Here is an 18,029-nt window from a genome sequence, read left to right as displayed (position 1 = left end):
CCTTCTCTGAGGATGGTGATACCCTAATGATAAAATAAACACACACACACACACACACACACACACACCAGGCTTTCCATTCATCACACTTGCCAAGCTCTGATAGCTTAATTGGACTTTGTGCTGAGGCAGAAAACATACCTGGTTGTGGTTTCTTTCAATGTTTGTTCATTCAAATCATCACGTGGGTTCATGGTGCTGCAGTTACAGCTGTTACCACCACTGACAGAGCTGCTAGCATTACACCAGTTCCAATATAAATAATTTCGTTTCGACTTCACCTGATCCAAGCAGTGCATTTTGGATGGGACTGCAAGTAGTTTTTTTGTTTCACTGTTATGAAAAAAGTAAATAAATAAAATATAATAATGCTGCCTGATTTTAAAGTTGCATTTGCCAAGCTGTGGTAAAACTGTCAAGAGCGCAACACAAACCAGAAATGGAGACCATCTGCCTTCAAAGTAAAAGCTGCACCTTTTTAATTAGTTACATTTTCACTTTTAATATATAAGCTTCAAGTTTGTGTTGGACTTTTTAAAGTTTCATTAGTACTCAGTGGTTATTCAGCAACTATTTGCAGACATGTTGGCATCTTGCATGCAAACCACTGAAATCTGCTAGCGATCAAAGCAATCACAAGAAGGCTTTTGGTGCAGCGCTCTCTTTGCAGCCGTTCTCACTCATCAACACCCAGTAACCTCCTGCAACCCCTCGCCAACCGGCTGGGGGATACACTCTAGTGACTGGAGGTTGGCAGTAGGTCGCCAACAAGTCTCTGTATGTGACCGAGGCCTAATGAAAAAGAAACTCGAAGGGGCAAAGTAAATGAGAGCGGGTGAACGCGAATCAGATAGCTCATTAATTTAAGCTACACAGGTATTGCAATGTTTTGTAAAAACATTGCAATGTAGTGCAAAGTACTGGATAACTGCTGCATTGAGATACCTCTGTTATCATGGACATCATGTTGCAACACTTTTGTATTATTGGTTATTCATTAACACCCTTCCACCCATTGGGAAAAAATAGAATTCATCCAGGAAACTCCAGGAATATCATAACAAAATGTGCAGTTTTAGAAAGGAGAAATAAAGACAGTGACTATGGTGTTACACAGAAGTGTGCAAAAGGGACTGATCAGGACCTCAATGTCTGTACGAAACTTAGTAAACATGCATTTTCACAATTTATGTCTGCATCAAAAGTGTGGCCCAACCGACCACTATTACCATCCTGAATGAGGTGCTGTTGCAGACCATTACATTTTAAATAACAATGACACGTGACAGAAATTCTTCAAACATAAAAAACTGGATCATAATATTAGTCATGATATGAGGATGAAGAAAGCTTGAAAACATATTGTGCTAAACAGTGAAATTATCCAAATATAGAGTTTTTAGATCAAGCTGGAGGATGCTAATGATCGAGTATGTGAAGGTTACTCCCTCCTCTTGGTGACTGTCTGGTTCAGCTATCTGTATTATTTTCCCTGTATAGTTTTTAATGGATTGTGTTTGACTGTTTTTATAGTTTATTGCTGACTGTTTGCCATATGCTATAGAATTCTTTATATAGTATTTCCAACACTGGGTTCATTGACTCGATTGATTTATTGATAGCTACATTGTTCTGTTCATATTTAGTTTTGTTTCTTAACATCAGGCCAGTGAAAATACATGAAAAATGAGCGCTGTTAAGAAAGTTATTCATTAATTGGACTGCATTAGTTTTATTGGAGATTAGTCAGTGAAACATGTTTGGGGGGGTTTGTTTCTCTATCATGACGGTTATATTGCAGTTATTAATTTGCCATGTGTTTCCATCATAAAATGAGGAAGGTGATGAAATAACATTGGTTATATTTTTTACTGTGATACATTTATTACTTTAATCAGCAGTTGTATACATTATCAGAAACAGAATACCAGCAATAGACTGACTGTTTATATGATAAAAGTGTGTTTGGGTGTCTTTGTGTAGGAGGTTAATCTTGGGGCGTGAAGTGGGCTCATCTGACACGCACACACACACACACACACACACACACACACACACACACACACACACGGAGCTCCCCCACCAGGTGTACAAACAGACCTGCAGAGAGCTACTTAAAGAAGTTCCCAGCCTCCAATTAGCATTAATAGCCCTTAAACCATAGGGGAAATGCATAGGGGTTTTGGTATGCTAATCAAAGGGCTAAAGAAGTGATCCAGGGATAAAAGAGAGCATGAAGAATAGGATGAGTGAAACAGAGATAGACAGGGAGGCAGAAGAGAGGGGATAAAGACGGATCAGTCAGAAAGAGGCAAAGTGAGGGTGGAAAAGAGCAAAGTCTTCAAAGAGATTGGAGAGCTGCTCGACTTCAGGGTGGCCTGAATGCTGCAGCTTCATGAGGGACGGCTGCCGGCCTTAAACAGCCTGTGAACAATCAGCCTATCAGGGACTCTGTTATAGCTTTATTGACTAACAAGCTTGGGGTCACTTTAGTGTTAAAGAGATTGAGAGAAAATCAAGTTTTCCCCCTTACCCCCTTCAAACAATGAACTCCCTCTTGATAGCAAACTTCCTGAGCGCTTCAACAACAAAAACTATCATTCAGTTATTTCTGACGACAGCCAGACGTTGGAAAAACTAATTAAAAATACTCCACAGTGGCCATCAAAGGGCCATTCTCTGGCCCGGTGTGAGCAGGTATTGGGCTGTTCCCCTTTCCGTTTTACCACACCCTCCACTGGCTCCGATAGAGATAACAAGTCTTAATGCAACGGCAAACAGTCGAACGGCGCGCTGGGGCCGATGTGATTAATGTGTCCGATTAGTGAGCTCACAAAGTTATCGGGGAAGGTAAACGGTCCGAGAGGGTGTGTGGGCTGGAGGACGCCAACTCATATCCCACCCTTACTGGCCCCAGCAAGACTAATTACTCTAATTAATGAACTAAACTGATAACAACAACTGGGAAGGGGGGGGGGGTACACTTTAAGGATTCCACACATTCGCACACTAAAGATTCAAAATGAACACTGGCACTGCTTTACCAACTGTTCTTTGTGCTAATACTGTTAGACTACATATAAAATGGAAAACTAGAAAATTCATGAAGGACCTCTAGTCAGGTCAAAACTTTATTGAATGCACAATCAGCTGTTGACAGTCAGATAAAGTGGCTGACACAAACAGGATTTACTTGGCTTGGCTGCCCATGTAAACATCGGCCACTTGTGAATATTTCGAAACTCTTTTCAGAATTTTTCATCACTTCAAAGAAAACGACTTCATCTTTGATCAGTTAACTAATAAACATTCTCTAAATTCAAAGCTTCATAGTCTATGGAGCTCACATTCAGTATGCAATGACCACAGTTTGCTTGATACTGAAACAATAATAAATCGAATCAAAATAATAAATTGTGACAAAACTGAGTAATTCATTATCTTTAAACCTCTAAAAGTCCAAAAGCTATAGGCTTACTAACTGTCCATGTTTTGGGTATATAGTGGGTTTACATGAAATGTAACAACAGTAAAATAAAAAAAATAACTTACATGACCTGATGTTGCAAGTACACTTTTTTCTAATAATGTTTTTAACAACTACTCTCCAATCATAAGTATAGTCAAAGCTCAAATGGCCTGTCTAAGATATGCACATACTATACTATGCACACTATCAAATGTAAACACTGTCACTGAAAAAGTGAGGAAGAAAAGGTCTTTGATAGCTTGACTGATAAAGGACTCTAAAGACCAATACTGATATCTGGTGATTTAAAAATCTGAAATATCTTTTTCAGTCACACCAAACTCAAACAGATTTCATTACCATTTGTTATGTATGAATGTGTATGAGTCATTATTAAGATAATATGACAATGCGGTTTAAAAATAATCTGCCTGACTCTGCTGCAGCTGGTTGTTGTTGTGTGTGGCTCCAAACACATCTTTAGGAATGCCACAAAAGTCACACAGCTCCCAACGGGTTTACTTTTTAATTCTCATTTACCTGCTATTATAAATGCCGACACCCATCGGCAAAGGGCTAATATCAGCCGATTCATCGGTCAGGCCCTATTCTAAGACATCTTCTCTCACTTGTGTAAAGTTGAGGCAAGAACACAGTTTCCCTGCTCGTTAACACGCTCTCCTGTGTTGCTGACCACTTTACAGATGATGCATGTGCAAACGGTCGCATATCGAGACCCGCTAGCAGTCATCGAGAGCTCATTCATTCACGCTTGGGTTGGGGTTTAATGTTTGACTTTGCTGCTGGCACATTACTCACATGTGTTGTGGCTGGTGTCAGCTTGTTTGTCTTGCAACAGTAAATGCTGGAGAGGTGAACACCGGCCCTACCTACAGTGTCAATCAGCCTCTCCCAGCAGAGGGAGAGGCAGCAATGACACACATTACTGTATTATACAAGCTACTACACACACTTTATTTACACAACGCTGAACTGTTACATCTTTTTCAAACATTACGACAATAAACCAAGCTCCAATTATCAATTTAAAAGAAAAATATTGTCTGTAAAATTGAGGTTGTAGGCAACTTTAACAACCTGTTTTGCCTGGAGCAGACACTCTGTAATTGTTCCCAGGCCAGACTTCCTTGTCTCATTTTCTTCTCTTCACATAAAAAGCTATTGCTCTTCATAATGACAAATAAGTGACAGGACAAACAGTGCACTATTCACTTACCCAGTATTTGATGAGGGCAATATAAATTTGAGAATACAGGTAGGGCAGGAAGTCAGAGATAAGAGTCATCGTATCAGCGACCTGAGGTCACGAACACTAAAGAGCTTTGCAGAATGCTGGTGTGGCCGCTGTCGAGCTGGGATTGGCTAAAAAAAGTCTGAAACTGCGGGCTTCGAACGACTCGCTGCCTCTACAGCTATGTTTGTTTGCCGTTGTCAGGGGAGGCCTGGCAAAACACAACACACACATACACACGCAGAAATTCAAAAAGATCAGCCAAACGCTATCAATAAAGCTGAATGTTTGCTTCGGTTTGTAGAGCTGGGAGGCTCGCAGGCACAACATTGGCATAGTGCAGTACAAACAGAGCGAAATGCCATCAGTAGCTCATGGCTCACAGCCTGCCGGGGCTCGGCTATGACACGTTGTGCCTTTAGCTGTTCTAAATGAAGACAAGAAGACACAGATGGCATCCATTTAATCCTCTCTGTGTAAGATTGTTTTTAACAAAGGCCTCTTCTCAGTGGCATCGTCTCAGACAAGAGGCAGCGATACATGGCGGACAATCTTCAGCTATTATCGCCACAGTGGCCCCTCATCGTTTGCGATGGCTCTATAGTAGTTAGAATGATGGATGCGCTGCTGGTTGTAAAACAATGTTCGTGTTCAGCAGATCAGCGTGTAACGCCGGATCCTGTGGCAGGGCTCGGGCAACATGAGCAGCACACTTACGGCGGCTCGGGGGCAACGCTTTAACCAAACACTGGCGCTAAACTGCATGTGTGGTGCTCTTCACATGCGGTCACGTGGGACTGCTCCTCTATAGCATGGCTGTTCACAGAGCAGGGAACAACAAGACTCCTTCATATATGAAGCAAACAGAAGGGCTATAGGACTAATGCACAATTAAATTCACATGCAGAGGGTGAGATCATTCGTGCAGGCTTTCAGGGAGCAGGGGTTTAGAGTGAAGAGAGCTGTCCACAGAACAAGGACGGTTACTGTATGCAGAAGAGCCATCTGCGTGTGAGCGCTTCCTATGAGCTCAAAACAAGTCTCCAGAAATTCTCCACTGCTCTGACAATTCACTCATGCTCTTATTAGCAGTTATTGAAGAGCTGGCAGGTAGCCATTTGTGTCACTTGACTAAAATCTTCTCTCATCTGAAGGGCAAAGCCATTCTGCCTGGCATCAGCTTTCCAACCACCTCCCAACCTTCCTCTTTCAGGACCATGTGAATGTTGTCGAGTTTCCCAGCGGGCAAGTCACTTTTTTGGCTTGTCCTCTCAGCCCTGCAGCTTTAGAAAATAAATGGTGACGTGCCAGGAGGGCTCCCAGAGTGCTTCCCAAACAGCACAAACGCAACCGTTTACAGGTTTCTGCCTCCTAACAGACATCACTTCCTGACCTCAAGGCCACGCTCTGCTCCTCTGCTGCTGTCAGTGTCTAGACTTGACAAACACAAGCACACAAGAGTGGAGCCATCATGTTCCCTGAAAGACCTTCACCCTGCTGTCTTTACACACTTAAACACAGTTCCAGTTGGACAGTGAGAAAGGATCAGTTTGCTCTTATATATATTTCTTGGGTTATTAGTCTTTTATTGATTCAGTTTATTAATGTGGCTATTTCTTCGTAGCAATAGTAGCAGGATTATTCTAGCAATAGCAATGTCAGTTCACTACTGTGACCCAGTTTCACACAGCTTTTCTTTGGTTCCGTATAAAGTCAAAAAGAGCAAATATCGTTAATGTGTTCATTTCAGGCACTGACGTGCGGTTCAAACCATAAGTCCACAAGGGACAGCCAGGATGACAGCTTAAAAGGAGAGAAGGTAAAATGTTTTCTCAGTGACCGAACTTTACCGAGGAGGATGGACTAAAACCAAGTTTAAGAAAAGCAAGGATTATTGTGACATGTGAATCACGGAAAGCCTCTCTGGGAGAGTCCAAGAATAAAAATATGGTACAAAGTGCTGCATCAGGTTAAAATGTACCTGTTAAATATCAGAATTTGGTAAAACTGATAATTTTGACTTCAAAATTACAGAAATAATTCTCATCTTTCAGGAAGCATTTGAATTTTCTCTCTAGCGCAAAGCTCGTTTAAAGAGCGCTTGTAAAATGAACCTGCTGCCAGGTCGATGGTTAAAAAAAAATTCAGTTAAAGGTTTTAATAATTTCATTGCAGCGCTAAACAGTTTCATTGTAGCAAGATAAGTATTGTCCTCCAAGATGAGAGACATTAACTAAATTTTAATGCTATGTTTCCCTTCTAAGCATGAAGAGAATCCTGTAGGGTTTTAGCAGCTTTAACTACACATCACTGGCATCCAGGTGTCATCTACAGGAAAATATCTCCTCTTTGGCACCTCTCTCTTTCTTTACAAACATGTGGAGCAGCGGCTAGTTTTGTTTCTACTCCTGGCTTTTCCACATCTTTCCACCCACCAGCATCCACACCATCTTCTTGCTCTGAAATCACTCATGATTTGTCCACTGATAGAGTTGTGCCGCTGGTCTGATGTCACTCAAAATCTCCCTCAAAGCCCATTCTAGGTAACCACGTTACAGGCAGAATACATCCTCCCTCTGCTCCCTCACCGTCCACTGCATTTCTTCCAGAAGCTGGGCTCCCGATTCAATTTTTGCATCGATCTCGTGCAAAAAGAACAGCAAAGAAATCAGATCAGAGGAGTACTAAAAGCTTTCCCCCCAAATCAATCAAACTACATGAATAAGTTACTGGTGCCTTAGTATGTTTTAGGGCATATTACCTTAGTTATGCCATTTCAAATATGAAATCAAAACTACCGTAATCTATAGCAAAACTTCACATTATTTTCATTACCGGCCATGCTGCAGCCAGTGCAAAGATAATGGCTTAATGGCTGGTTGCAAGTCTCATATATTATGCCTGATGGAAAAACTGTGTCTAAATAAATGAATGGTTTCTGATTAATAGACTCATCTTTTCTCTCTCAAATCACTGGATAGGAAAACTGCTAAGCATACATGCGTTCCTGTGTGTGACTGCGCGAGTTGTCCTGCAGTCTGTCGGTGCACAGCGGCTGACTGGCTCCAGGTCCAACTGTGGCAAGGCCCGGGCAAATTCCTCACCCGGGTGCCCGAGTACTTAGACGTGTCACGGCCAACTTTGATGGATGACTTCTTGAAGGTAAAGAGATATGCATTTTACTGCTCGAAGCCTCCGCAGCGTCGCAGAGGGGGAGTATTCACGTGTGCACACAGTCACCAACATTGTGCCACTTACAGTGTGCATCACGGCCTTTTGTTAGCCAATGCTTAGTTCACTCTTGACAGCATCTCTCATTTTGTGACAACTTCTTATCCGGCGCTGGACAGAGGACAGAATTAACTTGCAGATTAAATGTTTGTGACTAGTATTGATTTATAGATCTGACCCAAAGTGAGACGTGTGCGTGCATGCGTGTGTGTCGGTGAGGCTGTGTTCTGATGGCCTGCATTAAAAAGAGTAATAACCTCACAGATGGTGAGGGGCCGGTCCGGAGCAGGCTATGTGATGGAGAACAATCGTTGGGGCTTGATTGCTCAAGGAACACAAGGCAGACCTGACAGGGGGAGGGGTACCAGTATCTATCTATATAGATAGATAGATGTGAGTGTGTGTGTGGATGTGAAGGAGAAAAACTGCAGGAGGGGGTTGTTTAAGTTTAACTAGGCCACTGCTACCCATTACATGACTGACAATGATGTGGTTTGTCGCACACACAGAGTAGATCAAATCAAATTTCATATGCTGCTCCTGGCTTTCATATATTTGATTCATCATCACCTCAAGTATGTGGAAATCATTTGTATTCGTTCACAGCAGCACATTCATTCCTCCCTGTGGAGAGATGATTCAGTATTATATGGATAGGTGCAAAAGTCAGCCAGTGTAAAAGGACAATAAATCCTACTGTCACTTATGCAAAGTGATGTAAATGGGGTCCCTGATTAAGACACAGAGTCATTTAAAAAACAGGGACTGGCAGAACCTTGACACACACACTCAGTCTCCAGCTCTCACTTTTACACATGTATGTGCGCGCACACACACACACACACACACACACACGGTTCCATGTATCTCGAGACCTCTCTCTCTCACACACACACACACACACACGCTAAAATCCCCAGCCGCCCTGCGCCTGCCACCAGAGCAGTTTATCAAGTAATTATTGTTTGATTACAGCGTTTCATTATCTGCGCTGATTGAGTCACAACCGACGGCAAAGGTCAAGCGCCATTAACGCGCTGCTCCCGAAACATATTTCCGCGCCGTCCGCGTGTTTGCCCTCCCTCTCCTCTGAAAGGGCTAATTGCAAATGCATTTGTTTGAGGAAGAGGAGAGGAGAACACCCGCTCCAATCTCCCCCAAGTCCGAGTGAGACGGAATTATCAATGCTGTCCATAGTGTTCGTACAGCGACACACACACACACACACACACACACACACACACACACACACACACACACACACACACACACACACACACACACACACACACATACCAGCAGAGACACATGGGAGCAGTTTGGAAGCGTACGCAATCAGACTTAACAACTGATACCAATCAAACACACATCCAACAGCTGTCATTAAACCGTTTTGGACAATAAGCGCGTGATTGGCTACTTATAATTTTACATATTAATAACGAGTCTTTAAGGCGCATATCTGAGCAGCATAATCGCTGCATTTATTGAAATGTAAGAACTTAAACCTCAGGATTCGCTCTTTTAGCACTTTTCTTTTTTGCTTGTGAAGTTTGGAATTTTTTCAGATACACTGAAGGATAAAATCGATACCTCTTTATTTTGATCATTTTTCTTTTAAATTACAAACAAACCAGGTAAAACCTCTAAGAGATTCTGTAGCACATTAGAAAAATATATTTTTGGGGGGTTTCACAGTCTAGTAAGCTTTTACTTCGTCTGTTTATTTATAACCAGTTCTTTGAGTCCTGATTTTTTCAAGAAGCTTTGAATGATAATGAGATAAGAATTTCTCAGAAAGTGAAAGTTAGATCGAAATAACTTCCTCTGTGCTGCTGACGAACCAAGGGCTGTTTTCTTGTCAATTCTCAACAGGTCATTTTGACCCAGTTACAATTACAGTGGCATTTAATTTCAGTTTTTGGTTAGCCTCCAGGGTTTACCATACATTCACAAACTGTCAATGAGCTGGATAAAGAGCCACATAACCTGTGTGGCTCTACATGGTAGATCTCTGTACTGTAAATATAAATGCATCAAACAAACCATTGTGTAATACATGTAATGGCTCCATACCTTGGCGGGAAACCGATGTCTTGTTCATGCAGACGTTCTTTGAACACTGACAGCTCTTTATCAAACTCTAAAAGCTGTGGAAAGCAAAACAAAAAGACAGAGGCGTCAATAAAACATCAACTACATATACCATTTCAGTTATTTTCTCACTGATGGGGTATTAATCAAAAAGCTGATCACAAAAATATATTCTTATCTCAAAAACTGACCAGATCAAAGTTTTTATTCAAATATGGACGGCTTTATCCAACAAACAGACACATGATAAGACATCATGCATGTCTTTGGACTGACTTTAATTTGATTTCTGATAATGACTGAACCCTACTACTGTTGAAGGAAAGTATGGGGGTATCTTCCTGTTAAAAGGGAGTTTTTCCTCCCCACTTTTTCCAAGCGCTTGCTCATACAGGGTCATCTAATTGTGGGAGTTTTTACTTTACCTCTTTTCCTTATAAGAAAAAAGCACCTTGAGGTGGCTGTTGTGATTCTGTGCTATATAAATAAAACTGAACTGAACTGAACTGAATTGAATAAGCCAGAGGGGAGACGTGGACAAGGTAGCAGATCATATTCAAGTCATATTAAAAATGCAACAAATTCTTTGTCAAATGCAAGATTTACATGATATACAATGTACAAAAAAGCAAGTCTCTCAAGAAAACCAACACAAGGTGATAAAGATGGAGAATGAGGCTCACATCTTTGGCCTTATTCAATGAAGTCCACATACCCCATGCTGGCAGGTATCGACAGCAGCTGACCTGTGTGTGTGTGTGTGTGTGTGTGTGTGTCTGTGTGTGTGTGTGTCTGTGTGTGTGTGTGTGTGTCACTAGCCCTTTCCTACAGGGGTGGGGGGGTATAACTTTCCACACTGACAGTGCATCCACACACTCTTCATCAATCATGTCTCCTCACCCAGCTGTACTCACTCACTAGAGTGTACACACACACTTCCCCCAATTTCCCCCCTTTCACAAAACCCATAAATCATTAGTGAAAAGTGCAATTAGCGGCTCCTTGTACACATTAATTATCTGCGAGATGAACAGGTAGCTAGGGCACCTGCATGACTGCCTTCCTGAGAGACTGACAGCGACGTTTCCCAGCAACACCCTCCCGGAGGACCGCTCGCAGGTCCCGCCCTTTCCTTTCAAACAGGAAGACGTGGAGACGGAGGCGAGTCGTGTTTGTTTAGTAGTAAATTAGGCTATTGTACATGTTTCAAACACCATGCTACAACGATGGCCCGATGAAGACATCACCCGCAATAGTATGAGTCTGACAGCTTAACATTAATGACATTACGTCGGTGTATTACATGCAGCAATATGTTGATGGCTACACGATGAAATATCCAAATATTACCCATGAGCACCACGTCATCGCTGTTATTTGGAAGGACGTCCTCGCAAAGTGGAGACGGTGTCATGTCGGCGTTATGATATTAGAAGAAGGTAACTGCTGTTCTCCGTGTGCGCTGACATATTTATACATACGTGTATAACCGTCTACGCGTTGTCTTCACATCAACGCTGAGTACGCACTTACACAAAAAATAAATAAATAAGCCCGTCGGTGTGTTCCTTCACGATGATGCTCTGCAGTGTTTGTGTGATTACGTGTCAGTGGTGTAGAACAGTAGCCATTACTTGAGGCAGAGGGGGCCTCGCAGACAGAGTCTCAGCGGTTCAGGAGGGCAGATGTGCTGCATTCATCAAACTCACACTGCCGGGGTCACAGGAGAGACTCACACACTGTGGATGAGGGATGGCAGAGCAGGGGATGCAACCCCACGCTCCACTGTACACAACCATCTCACCATCCAGCCACTGATGGCTTCTTTCAGTGCTGTTTTTTTCACATCTGACCAATACGGGGCTCTTCAGGCTGATCGAAAGCATTAATACTAATTGAGAGATTAAAAAAGATGTTGTAAAGATAAGTGAACCAATGCATATTTAGCATTACATCTCATACTGGTGTAACAGAGAGCGTTGGAATAACCAATCATTGTTTTGAAGCCTCTGTATGAGTGTTATATAAGGTGGGTATAAGCCTCCAATGAATTTAGCACATCTTGTATCAGTCAACAGTTTTCCTCAGTCCCTCTGGTATTTGTTTCAGTGTCTTCCCTCAAAGTTTAGAGTAGAATAACTCTGTAGCGTTAAACAAGCGTTTAGACGCTAATATTTATTAGAATTGATCTCTATTGACCACATAGTTATATATATAGTGCCAAATAACAACAACAGTCACCTCAAGGTGCTTTATATTATAAGACAAACACCCAACAGAAAGAAAACCCAAATAATCAGATGACTGTGGGAAGGAAAAACTCCCTTTTAGCAGGAAGAAACCTCCTGCAGAACCAGGCTCAGGGAGGGGCAGCCATCTGCTGCGACCGGTTAGGGGTGAGGGTGTCTGTTTCCTGAATCCAAACTGGAAGCTGGTTCCAGGGAAGAGAAACTTGGAAGTTAAAGGCTCTCTCTGCCCTTTTACTGTCCTAAGCCCAACAAGTAAGTCAGCAGTCTGAGAGTGAAGTGCTCTATTGGGATGATACGTTATTATAAGGTTTTTAAGACAAGGCGGGGCCTGATTATTCAAGACGTTGTATGTGAACTGTGAATGTGTGACTGAAGAGGCACACTACTGAAAAGAAAAAAAAAGAAAATATGCACACAACATATAATTCCCATATTTTTTCCCTTTAAGGCTATTTTGCTTCCTCTGTTAAACATCTTGATGTATTTCAGAAAGTTTTGTGTATCGCTGTTATTGCAGGAAACATATAGTGACAGTATTGTGAGTTATAGTGCAAAGTATCTGTGCATTCACAGGTGTGATAATGTTTGAGGTAAAGCAGCTCAGACTGATAGAGTGTGACAGTTTAAATAACAGGGGATAAGCAACATATGGCTGTGTGTATTCAAGTAGTGTGTGTGTGTTCGTGTGCCTTAAGTGAATGTTGAGTAATTCACCCAGGTGAATGGAAAACCCTGCAGTCACAAATTTCACACTACATTTCATCCCGGGTCAATTAAGCAGAATGCTCTGGTGCTGTGTTAGGTCAGTGCTTTAAAAAAAGAAGCAGAAGAAGAAGAAGAAGAAGGAAGCATCTGATATCAGTTCAAGGCCTCGTGACATTATAAAGCCAGCAGTAGTTTGTAAACCAGAAATGACCTTGGGGGAGTTGTGGAGGAGGTGGCGTGAGATGATGCCACTCTGGCAATACTAAGGAGGGGGAAAAGATGAAGAAGTGTCTGGATAAAAACTACCTTGTCATGGGCTCAAATTTCTGACTGTGCTTGGATAATCGCCGCGCTCCTAAATCAGACTGGCGTTGATAGCTAAGAGGCAGGAAGCCGAGAGGGGTACAAAGAGGGGGAAAGGGCATCTTGGGCCTCCGAGTGTTCCTCTCAGCATGCTGCCCGCTCATCCACCAACTGTAATTGTGCTTTGATTTACGCATCGTCAAATATCCCCCGTGACAACACCTGCTGCTGTTAAAACTCATCAATAAATGTTGGGGTGAAAGGTCATTTAATTTGATTTTTACACCTCACACTTGGCTTTCATTGCAGGGGCTGTATTTTCCCCGCTTTTTTATGGGATCTTCATTATTTTGTGCAGAAAACCGATAAACCGTCAGTGACGCCGGCCGGGGGTGGCTGATTGGGAGCTGAGATGGGCCGACCAAGGCTGGATTTAACTTCACAATTATTCTGATAAAAAAAAAAAAAAAAACATAAAAAAATTCAACGGCAGCTTGAGCCCACTGTCCCTTAGAGCCATATATTCTGATAAGCCTAAGTAAGCCGTCAATACTTTCCTAAAGAGTTCAGAAGAAAGGCGAGTTAAATTAAAAGAAATACTCATTGTAGCATCAATTTATATAAAGGTCAGATTTCATTTAGCATGGCTTCTGTATTGCCACTTAAGCGCTCTGACAGGTGAAATATGAAAGAACTTCGGGCTGAGGCAGCATTTGTTCTTTAGGGTTTTTTTTTTATGTCCCTCTCATGTTTAAAATGTCTGCGGGCTTTTGAGTAATGCTGAAGACTACGCTGCCAGCATGACAAGGAGAGGCACGCCAGACAGAAAGGTTCATCACTTGCTAAAGCTAGTACACAAACGCACCCTCCTCCCCTCTCCTGGTCCCCCCCCCCAATCTGCCGACACACGCTGATAAAGTTACAATAAAGAGATACTGAAACAAAATCAATGGGAGTGGAGGAGGGAGACTTGCCCTGTGTGTGTTTGTGTGTGTTTGTGCGTGTCTTCCAGGAAAGGCAGAAACTGCACGAGCGTGCACCATGGATGCTTGCACAGCCTCACAAACACACACACACACCACGCTCCTCCCATCTTTCCACCGGAGCAAGGCCCCATGGTGCCCCTTGACGCCATGAGCGCCCAGAAAATTTAATCTTCCCAAATACTCATCAGGGCTCTCCATCGTCCTGCCGTGACAGCGCCGGGGATAATTAATTATACAATTTCGATGGGAATATCGACTAAACAAACCTATTAATCATAGCAAAAGTCAATAGGCATGGACACATTCAATCATGTCCCGGCCAATGATTACTCCTCTCAAAATACAATAATTATTTTCAAGAGCTGCCTCGAATTAAATTTCTGTCAAGCTGGTACAAGTCTTGCAGTTGATGAAGGATGCAATGGATTTTTTTTTTTCTTTCCCCCCCTTCCCCAGTGGAGGAGTGTAAGGAGGGACATTTATCCTTTTGGAAAGGTAGTTTGTTTTATAAGGATCATAACACGGTGTGTTTAACTAGACCATGACCATCAGATTATCTCTGATGCCCCCATTATGTCATCCATCTTGTCTGGCTTGGTGAGGAGGCAGAGAGAGAGGGAGAGCGGGAGGAAGGGAGAAGGAAATGAAGGTTAAGGGAGGGTGGGGTACGTCAGCCTTCTCACAGCTACTGTTTCACAGTTAGGGGACATTTCTGCTGGTCAGATTCAATCATGCTTTACTGGACAGCATGCAAGCAGACATCCACATCGACTTTCCTTACTGAAGACTCGCAGTCTTCTACATTTTACCTTTACCTTATAAGGAAGAATGTTTATTTTCTAGTTTCTGGATTATTTGGCTACCTTAATATGCATTTACAGTAAAAACGCTTAAAATAAGTCCATAATAGGATATACTGTATCTCAGCAGTTGAAGAAGAAAGAAGAAAAAAAGGAGGACACGTGTTTTGGAGGCACTGAGCTTGCTTGAAGCCAAACAAATGTCACATAAAAGATAATGCTGAACTCAGTAAATTTTGGAAGTTAAGGAAAGTAACTGAAAATACTTTTTTTTCCCCACAATTCCAATTCCAAAATATGCCAGCTTACTTTGAACCATCTGTTTGGCTGCATTAGGCCACTGTAAACAATTGAAAATATTCAGTGGCTTCATTTAATTTATTGACACGCAAACATGGCTAATGGAAAATCAAGTGGGCGCTTTTTTTCAGCTCAGTGAGATGCACGTCACGTGACTTATAAACGCACAGAGCAGGAAAATCCACATTATCATGCGGCATATGAATAAACCCCGGACGGCCCAAGAAAATCAATATAATTACATGGATTTTAAAATATATATATTTCTCAATGTGACAAGAGACATGTGCAAAATCATACAACTTCACTTAAAAATGCATGAATTGAATTAGCAGTAATAACGAGCTCACATTAAACCACACTGTCCTTGTGATACAAACCCAGTGCAAGTTCATAAATGATAACGCTGATTTATTACCCAAAACTTTAACTTAACAAGGTTAATAAACTCTGTGGCTTCACTGCCAATTCTGCTGTGTGTGTGTGTTTGTGTGTGTGTCTGTTTGTCATTCATGTTTTTTAACAAGGTCCAACTTTGAACTACTTAATGTAATATACAACCATATAAAAGTGGAAGTGCGTTCCTCTGCTGTTTTTCTTCTGCAGACGCTGAACACGTCTCGTCTGCACTGAGTGCTGCTTAAAAGTTATTCCCTACATTTGGCCTCTTGAGTGGGAAAAAAGAGTGTTTGTTTGTTAGGTATTTGAGGGCATCTGCACCACTCAGGTCAGCAGCTGCAACCTAATTATTTTAACCTTTCTGTGCTACTGTGCAGACATGAGGAGTCATTTTGAACTTGTTCTTTTGCTTTGTTGATTTCACAGTCAGTCAGTGGCGGTCATTACACAGTGGAAAAAGAATGTATATGACAGTTGATCAAGGAAATTAAACTCGTAATAGATAAGATGAGAGGTGAGAAAGTAGATGATTATATAAAAGTTAAAGGAGTGACTTACTGAGGTCCCATTGTCTTCCCGGAATACTTCCTGGTTGACATAATTAAAAAGCTTCTTTTCAATTTGAAGAATAACCTGAATCAGTGGAAAGAGAGAAATTGCACTCTGATTAATAGCAGTACTAATGTGAACTGCACTCAGTAATTAGAGAACTAATGAACAGCATTGAGCTGCAGCAGCAGACAGCACTGTTATCTCTACACGTGTCTCATCGAGGCTTTACATTGACCTTGGCACCTCGGGGTCAGGTGTATCAAAGCAGAAAATAATCAGTATTTTGAAGTTTCATTACACAGGTCAAAACCTACAATTTTTTACATTAAATATGGTATTCGAATATTGTCATTTACTTACTAACAAAAGGGTTAGACCTATATTAATACCTTAATATCAGTAGGATAAAAGCAATGAAGTTTGACACACTGACCAACAGTGAGCAGTCTCACAGACTTGACCTTTAAAACAGCAAACACTGTAATGTATTGGCTATGATTACATTTAATCCTTATCATATACCTGCTTCCAACGGTAGACTGTATATAAATGATGGACACGGTGACGTTGACATCTCCTGAACTGAATATTTAGGCCCTTAACAACTTGGTGTTTTAGAACTGGATGTGATGAGTGAGAAACACAATCACGAGGTAGGCTCGCCCTAAACCATAACCTGCTATGAAATAATGAACATCATGTCATACCAGTAAGACTTTAAACTAAAGAATGAGACCATAAACTCATCAGGACAGTGCCTACGTAGTTCATCGACAGAGTTTCATACAATCTGACTTTGTGCAAACGGAGGTGTCGCCCCCTGTGGGTGGAAGGATTGGACCAGCCTACATTGGGTTAGTCCAGGGGTGGGCAATCTCAGTCCACGAGGGCCGATGTCCCTGCAGGTTTTAGATCTCACCTTGGGTCAACACACCTGAATCACATGATTAGTTCGTTACCAGGCCTCTGGAGAACTTCAGGACATGTTGAGGAGCTAATTTAGCCATTTAAATCAGCTGTGTTGGTTCGAGGACACATCTAAAACCTGCAGGGACACCGGCCCTCGTGGACTGAGATTGCCCACCCCTGGGTTAGTCAGTGAATACACAGTTCCATAAAAGGACTGTATTTGTTTTTTTGTTTGGGTTTTTTTTTGTAAGCGTTGATGAAATGTTGCTTCAAAGCAGAAGAACTCACCTTTCGGTCATTATCAGTTTCTTGAAAAACTAGCTTGTGAATTTCATTGTTGTCGGTTCTGATTGTCTGCATGGTGGCATCAGAGCAGAGTTTCTGGACATAAGAAAGCAACAGGATAGAGGATTATTGGAATGTTTATTTAAAAAAACATTTGATGTTACTAACATGCAAACCATCTATGATTTAATTTCTAGTTTACAGTTACTGGCATGTTAATATACAGTATACACTAGTTTCTCAGTATACCTCAACACCATTCGTTAAACACTGTGGTGTATTTGAATGACTTTTAAAGAGCCAACCCACAAACAGCCACCTCACTGTCCCCTCTCTTTATCTGGGTCTATGTACTGACCCCGTGGACTGTGTGCATGGTTAAATTCTTCTTTGTGGACTCTCTTAACAATTAGTTAAACATTCGGCCATCTGTGTTTGAAGACAGTTGAATGAGGAAATCCCTTAGCCAGTGGTTCCCATACCACACAGCAGAGA

At 41.8% G+C, this 18,029-nt stretch overlaps 1 protein-coding gene across 3 annotated transcripts in view; it reads right to left on the bottom strand.

The window, feature by feature from the left end:
* The window catches only part of inpp5a (inositol polyphosphate-5-phosphatase A), a 156,235-nt gene that overhangs the window by 7,883 nt on the left and 130,323 nt on the right, over positions 1 to 18,029 (bottom strand). For all 3 annotated transcript variants that reach the window (XM_084948700.1, XM_084948698.1, XM_084948699.1), the window contains 3 exons: positions 17,538 to 17,630; positions 16,347 to 16,421; positions 10,029 to 10,102 (listed from right to left, as the gene is read on the bottom strand). In XM_084948700.1, coding sequence (XP_084804826.1) covers positions 10,029 to 10,102; positions 16,347 to 16,421; positions 17,538 to 17,630 — 242 coding nt within the window. The remainder of the gene's footprint in view (positions 1 to 10,028; positions 10,103 to 16,346; positions 16,422 to 17,537; positions 17,631 to 18,029) is intronic.

The sequence above is a fragment of the Perissodus microlepis genome, chromosome 13, assembly GCF_051167445.1.
Source record: "Perissodus microlepis isolate ML-2025 ecotype Zambia chromosome 13, ASM5116744v1, whole genome shotgun sequence".
NCBI lineage: Eukaryota > Metazoa > Chordata > Actinopteri > Cichliformes > Cichlidae > Perissodus > Perissodus microlepis.
The sequence above is the reverse complement of the archived record's forward strand: the minus strand, read 5'-3'. Positions and strand labels throughout refer to the sequence as shown.